This window comes from Coffea eugenioides, chromosome 11, assembly GCF_003713205.1.
Source record: "Coffea eugenioides isolate CCC68of chromosome 11, Ceug_1.0, whole genome shotgun sequence".
NCBI lineage: Eukaryota > Viridiplantae > Streptophyta > Magnoliopsida > Gentianales > Rubiaceae > Coffea > Coffea eugenioides.
The window spans coordinates 29,932,481-29,942,478 of record NC_040045.1 but is presented as its reverse complement, the minus strand read 5'-3'; the positions used below and the strand labels follow the sequence as shown (position 1 = coordinate 29,942,478).

Sequence of the window (9,998 nt, the reverse complement as noted above, 5' to 3'; positions counted from 1 at the left end):
TGAGTAGAACTTCTTTAGGTTACAGGATAAATCATCGCAAAATTTGATACAAGAATGTGATCTTCTACATATAACCCTTTGTTTTCACCATTTTTTTCCCTTCTTCTTGTGTTTCGTTTTTTGTTTTCCATATTTCTCTTTTCAAGTCAATGGTCTTATTTTTTTTATTATGTTTCTTGATTGCAACTTTTTGTGTGCGAGAGGAAACCTATGCATGAGTACAGGTCAAAGAAAGTTCAAAGATGCAAGTAACGTATTATAATTTCCTTTTGAGTAAGGTGACTGTAATTTGACTTCAATAGAAAGGAAATCAGCTGTGAATGAGTTTGGATAGTGTTTTGTGATATCAAAGCACTATCAGTCAAATTTTATTTGAGAAAAATATACATACAAACTAAGAATATAGAAAGAAAAAAAAAAAAAGGAACACTGAACCTTCAGTTGGGACTTTGGACTTTGAAAGGTGTTATCGAAGCTTTACTAATTTGACAAACTTCATCTTTTATGCTTCATACACTTTGATCTTGTTTTTTCTTCGGTAGATAGATGCTCTGTTCTATGTCTTGCTGAACCAGAAAAATTTTGATGGAGTTAACTGGAAAAAGAAAATCTAAATCCATACTTGTACATACGCATATTTTGAGGAATTGAGGTTGATTGTTACTATTTCAATATGAACTTAAGTCAATGGTCTTTTTTTTTTTTATCATGTTTTTTTATTGCAACTTTTTGTGTGACAGAGAAAACCTATGCATGACTACAACTCGAGTAAGGTGACTGTAATTTCACTTCACTAGCAAGGAATAGTGTTTTATGATATTATTTTGCATGTTTTCTATTGACATATCAGTCAAGTAATATATTTTACAAGTTTTCTTGCATTATGTTTCTATTCTAGGAACTGATGGCACTTGCATGTGCTTACCAAACCTGTTTATTGACTAATGGCACATTAATCTCTGGTTAAGGTTGAGACCAGGGCAAAATCGCCCTTAGCTTCTGAAAAATTGTTTCATTTGCAAATTCACAATTGAGAAACCAGCTCAAGAATAAAATCATATGCTATAGGCATGCATTTCTAAGATCAAGAACCAAATTTCATTCAAAAGTTGTTATACATACAAACTAATTTCACGAACTGATTCATACACTTTCAAATTAACTTATTGAAGAATGCCTTCTCTTTTCTGTAGTAGGTGCTCTGATCTATGTTTTACTTAACCAGAGCCAGTTTGATGGGGCCAACTATAAAAAGGAAATCTAAATCCATATATATGAACACACACTATGTTCGAGGAATTGAGCTATTTCATGATATGATTTGATACAAATGTAATAAGCAGTAGAAAGGAAAAGGTTAACGAGAGCCCATGAAATAAAAGGAAAAGCTAGTAAGCAACCTGAGACTTATACAAGAGATGAGTTGACTGAATATCAGTTAATGTTGAAAGCTGCAAAGAGTTGTCTCTTAGCTTCTCTTCTCTTAGAGGAACGTGCCTTCCCACCGATCATCAATCCAGTGACCAATGAAAACTCGAGGGATATGAGAAATTGTCTGATAATCTTCACTCCGTTTATCCAAATTCAGTACTTTGTGCATTAACTCATCAGACATTTCATAAAACCCAAGATATTCAAGTCTGGTCAAGTTTTGGATGCCCGAAGGCAACTCCTGCATCAGTTTGCAACCACCTAAGCGCAGTTTTCTGAGACTAGGCATTGATTCCTCTTCCACTCGCACCCATTTCAGTCTTGTTAATTGCCCGAGCTCTAAGTCCTGGAGTTTTCGAAATCCTCCAACCTTAAAACATATTGTCTCCCCTTCATAAGCACGATAGAGAATAAGTGATACCAGATTGGGCAAATGTCCGAGGGAGCCCATTGCATTCTCATCTTCTCCCAACCTACTATTGTCCAATACTAAGGTTCTCAAGGATTGAAGTGATGTCACCCATTGCGGTACTCTCTCTAAACGCCCCTTCAACATCAGACGTGTGAGGAATTCAAGCTTTGGAGAGATGGAATGTTGGAGATCAAGGGTCTCATCTTCTTCAATACAGGAGATGGACAACTCTCGAAGGTTGGTCAGCCTCAAGAGGGAGGAGAGCAACTCCTTTCCATCTTCTCTTCTCAGCTTTGTGATGGCTAATAGTCGCAATTGCGTTAGCTTTCCAACCTCCATTACTATTTTATCACTGTCTGCTTCTATACCATGCAGCTCCTCCAAAGAAATAAGCTTTCCAATTCCAAGTGGACATTTACAGCCCCAAATTGCATACTCAGTTGAATAATCACCCCGCCCGCCTAACAAAAGAGAATGGAGTTTTCTTAGCTTTAGAATTTCCACAGGCAACTCTGTTACATTCGTTCCCATCAGATCTATAACTTCAAGGTTTTGAAGCTTCCCAATAGATTTTGGAATAATTTTAACTCCAGTTCTTGCAAGATTAAGATACCTGAGATGAAATAGTTTGAAGACTTGCTTTGGGATGCTGTCCAATTCAGCTCCATACAAATCCAACACCTTTAGCAACTTGGGGTCACCACTTAAGAACTCGGATAAAAATGTAGTTGTGAGAGGATCTTCATACCCAAATATTACCAGAGACCGAAGACACTTTAAACTACTAAATTCTTGCGGATTATCAGTGAAGTTGTGGATTGCTAGGTGTCGAACTTTTTCAGGCCATCTTGTGTAATACCTGGTGGCTACAGTCGTGAAGTCCTGCTCTTTGGATTTTGAAACAATGATTTCACGCAGAAAATCGTGGAGACCACATGTATCCAATCTGCCATGGTCCAATGTGGATTTAACTTGGATTAAGCTTCTGTTGATGAGTTCTTTCATATATCCCATAGCAATATCAGTGGATGTTATTCTTTCTTTCTCTTCTACAAATCCTAGTGCAATCCACTTCAGAAGTATAGATACCACATCAATTGGATAATCTTCAGGGTAGATGCTTAGATACAATAGGCAGCTTTTAAGATAGTGAGGCAAATCATTGTAGCTAAGTAAGAGTACCCTTTTGATTCTGTCAAGCTTACCACTGCCATCTGCCTCGCCACCAAAACCATGAAGAATCATCTCCCATTCATCTGTCTTTTCCTTGTCCTTCAGAGCCAAAACACCACCTATTGCAACAATTGCAAGCGGTAGGCCCTCACATTTTTTCAGTATTTTTTTAGCAACTTCTTCTAGATTTGGAGGACAGTTATTGCTCTGAAATGTTCTATTGCAAAACAGAGTCCAAGACTCTTTATCAGAAAGAGGCTCCATCTTATAGACGAAGTCAAGTGATCCTAAACAGGACGCAGAAGCTACATCGGCTATTCGTGTTGTCAATACAACACGGCTAGCAGTAGTGCAGTCAGACAATACACATTTGATAGCTTCCCAGGCATCTATACTCCACACATCATCAAGGACAAGGATGTACCTTCTTTCTCGGAGGAAGTCTCTGACAAATTCACTCAGCATAATATCATCCATGAATTCCACTTGGGGAGGGACTGGCTGTCTGATTTCATTGTACAACTGTTGGATCAGGTTCTTGATGATGTCCCTGAACTGAAAATTTTGAGAAACAGTTATCCAGGCGTGGCTCTGAAATCGTTTCTTCACTGCAGCGTCATCATAGACTTTTTTCACCAGGGTAGTCTTCCCGAGTCCCCCCATTCCCGCAACCGAAACTACTTTCAATTGGGAATGGTCATCAAGGATTTTTGAGATGAGCTCTGCTTTGGGCTTATCAATCCCAACAAGTCGAGCTTCTTCAATGAAGAGTGATTGAGTACGAATGCCAAAATCTGGATTCACCTGGCGAGAAGAGCTGGAGCCTCTTTCTTGAGTACCATATTGGGACGGGAACCTTCGACGCCTTTCTGAAATGTCTCCAACTCTGGCCTTGATGTCTTTTATCTCCAAAGAAATTTGATGGCGAGCTTTCAGATTCTTTATTGAGTTATAGATCTTTCCAGCCTTGCCACAGAATCCGTCCTTGTAGCCACGAGCAAAGCGGAAGGTAAAATCATCGAGAACATCCTCTGTATCATAAGCAACTTCTCGAACCTGCTTTAGCCATTCTTGGAGTTGAGAATCATTGTCTTCCTTTGCTTCAGCTTCTCTGAGGAAAGACTTCATGCTCCCGAGTTCATCTTTGATGAATTGAACATCTGATTTAAGCCCCCCCAAAAGTGTGATCTCTTGGGAAAGCAAGGTTGAGAGCTGGTTAATCAAAAAACCTACAACACTCTCTGCCATAATGCTCAGTCAAATTTCTCAAGAATCAGTTTTCTTATCAAAAAAATTTTGAGAGTTGTTTCAAATTTCAGAAAATATGCTGTTTTTCTTTTTCTTTCTTTCTTTTGTAGTATAGAGGATGCGGTTTATATGAGCTAGCAAATTCTAGAATTATATGAATTTGAAAGAATAGCTGTTCAAGAATGATATGAATTTGGGAATGTATGCTTTTTTTGCCCTTTGTGGTATAAACAAGGAGTTTTATTTGGCATTTTGGTAGTACATATCAATAGTTATTGTAGTCAAAAAGTGAAATGTCAGTCTACTCAAAAGAAAAAGTATACAGAGCATAACCTAAAAAAATAGGTAAAGAATAACTATTCTCTTGGGCTAAGAAAGGCATAGAGAAAATTTTGGATTTCTTTTGATTGTTTAAATTGGAAAGGAAGGTATTTGTCATGTGGAATCTAACAATCTTCAGATAATGTTCAGCTCCCTTCTAATGTTTTCATAATTTGCCCCAAAAGAAATGGCTAGCTATGATTCTAAGTAAAAGTAATAGATAGGAAAAAGAAATATGTTGTCCCTAAGATCCAACTTACTTTAGTAGAGATGATAATCATATAAAAGTAAAGTCCTTGATTTGCCTCTTATGCGTTTCCTTTATATCTTCTCGCTTACAAGCTTTGGGAAAAAAATGTCTTTTTTGTTTTTTGGGCCATAAAGGATGTGTTTTACATGATCTAATCAATCCAAAAATGATACTAATTTCAAAGAAGATTGTTCTTGAAATTGGCACTTTGGTAATACTTGCAAAGTAACATAAATTCATTGTAATGAAATAAAGAAAGATTTGCCTACCTGCAACGAAAAGCATATTGGGCATAACCTAAGAAATGGGCAAAGCATATTAGAATACATATATTCTCATGCTAAGAAAGGCAACGACAAAATTTTGATTAGTTGAGTAGGAAAGCAAGGTATTTGTCATAGTCAATCTAACAATATTCTCGAGAAATGTTCAACTCCCCTTCTATGTTGTTTTGATTGGCTTCCAAACATGTAGCTAAGATTCTAAATAAAACCAGCTGAAAAGAAAAAGTTGACAAGGAAAAGACCACATCATATTTCATTTCAAATGCCAATGGAAATTGGAAACTGAACTATTTGGAATGTATTTGAGGAAAACTTTTATGGGCAGTTGCAGAAGAACTTGTACATGAGAACGTGCTTTTTTGCATAAAAGTCCTCTCTCTCTCTCTCTCTCTCTCTCTCTCTCTCTCTCTCTCTCTCTCTCATTTTTCTGATTTCAAATATGATCACATAATTATATAAATCTATATAGTTTTATATAAAATTGAAAATGAGTAGAAAGTAACTCCAATCATATTGAATGACCTAAATGCACTCTAAGAAGTGTGTAATGAAGTTATAATATTTATTCAATCGTCCTACTATTTCATGTATGCCCACAAAATTAATTTTACGAAAAGTTGTTCCTCCCCTTTCCCCTACCCCACCCCCCAAAAATTTATTCCACACTTGAATAAGTGCAATACAAGCATTTCAAATAACGATTCTATGAAGACTCTTTTATGTCAAATTTTTACTATACATAAAATTATGGTGGGGATTATGTGAATATTTTGAAAGGTTAGGCTTTAAAGGAATCATGTGGTGATAGATAAAACCACATGAAGCACATAGTTATTTACCATTTATCCTAGTTATGGATTTTGTTTGCAACTTGTTTTTGCAATGCATCATTATGACTACCGGATTATAAGATGAGGCATTTTCTTATTCGGCTGAAAAGTTTTCATATGTGAATTTACTATCAAGAAACTAGCTTCAAACGTCTTTTTCTTCTGGCACGGATGTTATGAGATCAAAAAGATGTTCAAAATCATAATCTGAAACTGACGTCCGGCTTCCAACTCTAAAATGAGCAATGCTTGTAACTTCATACAATTTCTAACAGTGTTTAGCATTTGAGTTTTTAGGCACAGAATCTGCAAAATAATGATGACATTGACCAACATGTTGCTAAAGATTAAAAGAAAAAAAATTGAATGAAGATGCTTTTGAAGAAACGGACGATGAGATTGTGGTCATGGGTTAGTTATGCCTGTCAATGGATTAAAACAATTTGATTTTGGCCGTCAGTTATTGGAATTTTTCATCAATGGTTCTATATTTGCCTAAAACCATAAACTTTGTGGAGAACATTTTTTTTTTTTGGTCAAAATATTAAGGATCATTGTGGTGCGCAAGCTAAACATTGGCCAAAACTGCGTTTCTTCCTTATTTCACTATCTCTTCTTTGATTTTCTCAAAAGAATAAACCTTTTGAATTGATTTTTTAAACAATCGAAAACATCTTCCTTGAACTTATTTTTTCTTTGCTTACATGTGGAGAAAGAAGAGAAATATTTGAATACCTTCTATTGGTGTTAAGCTTAAGTTCTTTTCATCAATTTTCTGAACTACCAATCTCAATTAAAAGGAAAAGACTTCTTCAATAAACCCTACTAAAACTTGCATACCTAGCCTCAAAAGTAATCAAACTTAATCTTCTTATCAAACTAGATAGAGAAAAGAATATGCTGTCCCCAAAATCCAACTTACTTTGGTAGGGATGATAATCAGGTAAAAGTAAAGTCCTTGATTTGCCTCTTATGCCTTCCGTTTATCTCTTCTCACTTTCAAGCATTGGGAAAGAATATGCCTTCTTTTTTCATCTATAAAGGATGCATTTTACGATCTAGCCAATCCAAAATGATATTAATTTCAAAGAAGATCATTTTTGAAATTGGTACTTCAATAATACTTGCAAAGTAACATAAAATCATTATAATGAAACAAAGAAAGGTTTGCCTACCTGCAACGAAAAGCATTTGAGCATAACCTAAGAAATGGGCCAAGTTTATTAGAATACACATATTCTCATGCTAAGGAAGGTAATGATAAAATTTTGATTAGTTAAGTTGGAAAGCAAGGTATTTGTCATAGTCAATCTAACAATATTCTTGAGAAATGTTCAACTCCCCTTCTATGTTGTTTTGATTGGCTTCTAAATGTGTAGCTAATATGCTAAATAAAACCGGCTGAAAAGAAAAGGTTGACATGAAAAAGACGATCTACAAATTATAATGATTTTAGCATGATAATAACCACATCATATTTCATTTCAAATGCCAATGGAGATTGGAAAACTGAACTATTTGGGGTGTATTTGAGGAAAACATCTATAGGCAGTTGCAGAAGAACTTGTATACAAGAACGTGCTTTTTTGCAGAAAGTTCCCTCCCCCCCCCCCCCCCCTTCTTCTCTATTTCATATATAATCACATAAGCATATAAATCTATATAGTTTTATATAAAATGAAAATTGAGAAGAAAATAACTCTAATCATAACAAATGACCTAAACGCACTCCAGGAAAGCGTGTAATGAAGTTATACTCCTTCCGTCCCACTTTTATAGTCTTGTTTTCCTTTTTCGTCTGTCCCAAATTGTAGTCCACTTTCCCATTAAGAAATGTAGTAATCTTTCAAATTGTCTAAAATACCCTTATTAAATATCTTGTTATTAATACATTGTTATTAAATACTAATCCACTACATTGAATACATTGAACTTTTCCAATACTAACCCATTAGCTGTAACTGATATTAATTGGCACTCTTCGTGATTAGCATAAGGGTATTTTAGGAAATTATTAATCTAAATTTATGTTTCCAACCAAATTAATTACACTTTCTTAATCTGTGTGAAAAAAAAACCAAGACTAACAAAACGGGACGGAGGGAGTAATATTTACTTAATCCTTCTATTATTTCATATATATCTACAAAATTCCCCAATAATTTTATGAAAAGTTGTTCCTCCCCTCTTCCCCCTTCCCTCCCCCAATATTTTGTTTGGTACCTGAATAAGGGCAATACAAACATTTCAAATAACGATTGTAGGAAGACTCATTTATGTCAAATTTTCACTTTATATAAAATTATAGTGGGGATTATATGAATATTTTGAAAGGTTAAACTTTAAAAGAATAATGTGGTGATAGATGAAACCACACTAAGTGTATAGTTATTTACCATGTATGCTAATTATGGATCTTGTTTTTGCAATGCAGCATTATGACTGCCAAGTTATAAGATGAGATTTTTTCTTGTTCGGCTGAAAAGTTTTTCATATTCGAGTTTACTATCAAGAAACTAGCTTCAAACATCTGTTTCATATTTCACACCACTCCATCCCACTCTCGTTGCCCCATCTCTCTTAAAAGCCTCAATGTTCACCGATCACGAAAATTGCATATTCAAAAGTCCAAAAGTGTTCAAAGCCACATTTATCATAACCACCAGTGCAAGACTTCAACAGGTAAAGGCATTTGCCAGGGGCCATCTACCATAAACGTTTGCAAGCAACTTGCAATGGAGTTTCTTTTCCTTTTTTAAAAATCTACCATATGAACAAAGTACTAGAAATATGGCACAATTATCACAAATAAATAGCATGCTTTTCGTTTATATAATATGAACTGTTAGTTACATGTTGTTTCTTAGCTATCTTAATTTTTTCTTGGTATAATAGATTTGCAAGCTAATTTTTTTTGGTTTATTTGGGTGTTTTTCTATTTGTTTTGGTAGACTTTGGACCCAAACTTCTACTAAGGTTATGAAGTGGTGTCTTTGAGTTCAATAACACATCAACATGCATCAACGAGCATTGTGCAAGTAAGAAGAAAACTTGATTAATCACTTAATCTTATATTAGTTTGACAAGTCACTATTGTAACTTCATACATTTTCTAACAATGTTTAGCATTTGAGTTTTTAGGCACAGAATCTGCAAAATAATGATGACATTGACCAACAAGTTGCTAAAGATTAAAAAAAAAAATTGAATGAAGATGCTTTTGAAGAAATGGACTATGAGATTGTGGTCATGGGTTAGTTATGCATGTCAATGGATTAAACCAATTTGATTTTTGTCAGTTGTTCTATATTTCCCTAAAATCACAAATTTTATGGAGAAGATTTGTTTTGGTCAAAACATTAAGGATCATTTCGGCGCACAAACTAAACATGCTTTTGAAGAAATGGAAGATGAGATTGCGGTCATGGGTTAGTTATGTCTGTCAATGGATTAAACCAATTTAATTTTGCCCGTCAATTATTGAAATTTTTCGTCAATTGTTCTATATTTGCCTAAAATCACAAATTTGATGGAGAAGATTTTTTTTTTCTGTCAAAATATTAAGGATCATTTTGGTGTGCAAGCTAAACATTAGGAATCAAACTGCGTTTCTTCCTTGTTTCACTATCTCTTCTTTGAGTTTCTCGACAGAATAAACCTTTTGAATTGATTTTTAAATAATCCTAAACATACTTGTTGAACTTATTTTTTCTTTCTTTACATGCGAAGAAAGAACTTCATTTAAAAATGGAAAGAAGAATAATGTTTGAATAACTTCTATTCATGTCAGGCTTAAATTCTTTTCATCAATATATTCTGAACTACCAATCTCAATTAAAAAGAAAAGGTTTCTTCATTAAACCCTACTAAAACTTGCGTACCTATAGCCTCAAAAGTAATCAAACGAAATCTTCTTATCGTAATCATGACTTAAGATGCACGGAAAGAAACCCAAGAATCACGAACGCATGAACACATTGTAAATCCCAACTAATCAAAATCTGGTAGAGTTTTAACTACAGGTTCAATACTTACAATGCAAACAATAA

General features: G+C 34.6%; 1 protein-coding gene across 1 annotated transcript; it reads right to left on the bottom strand.

The window, feature by feature from the left end:
* Nucleotides 1-1,483: 1,483 nt before the first annotated feature.
* On the bottom strand, nt 1,484-4,278 carry LOC113752222 (disease resistance protein RPM1-like). Its single transcript, XM_027296349.1, has one exon. The coding sequence runs from the start codon at nt 4,262-4,264 to the stop codon at nt 1,484-1,486; it is 2,781 nt and encodes a 926-aa protein (XP_027152150.1). The 5' UTR covers nt 4,265-4,278.
* Nucleotides 4,279-9,998: the final 5,720 nt, after the last annotated feature.

Coding starts and splice junctions, on each gene's coding strand:
- LOC113752222 (XM_027296349.1), bottom strand. CDS start 4,264: ATGGCAGAGAGTGTTGTAGGTTTTTTGATTAACCAGCTCTCAACCTTG.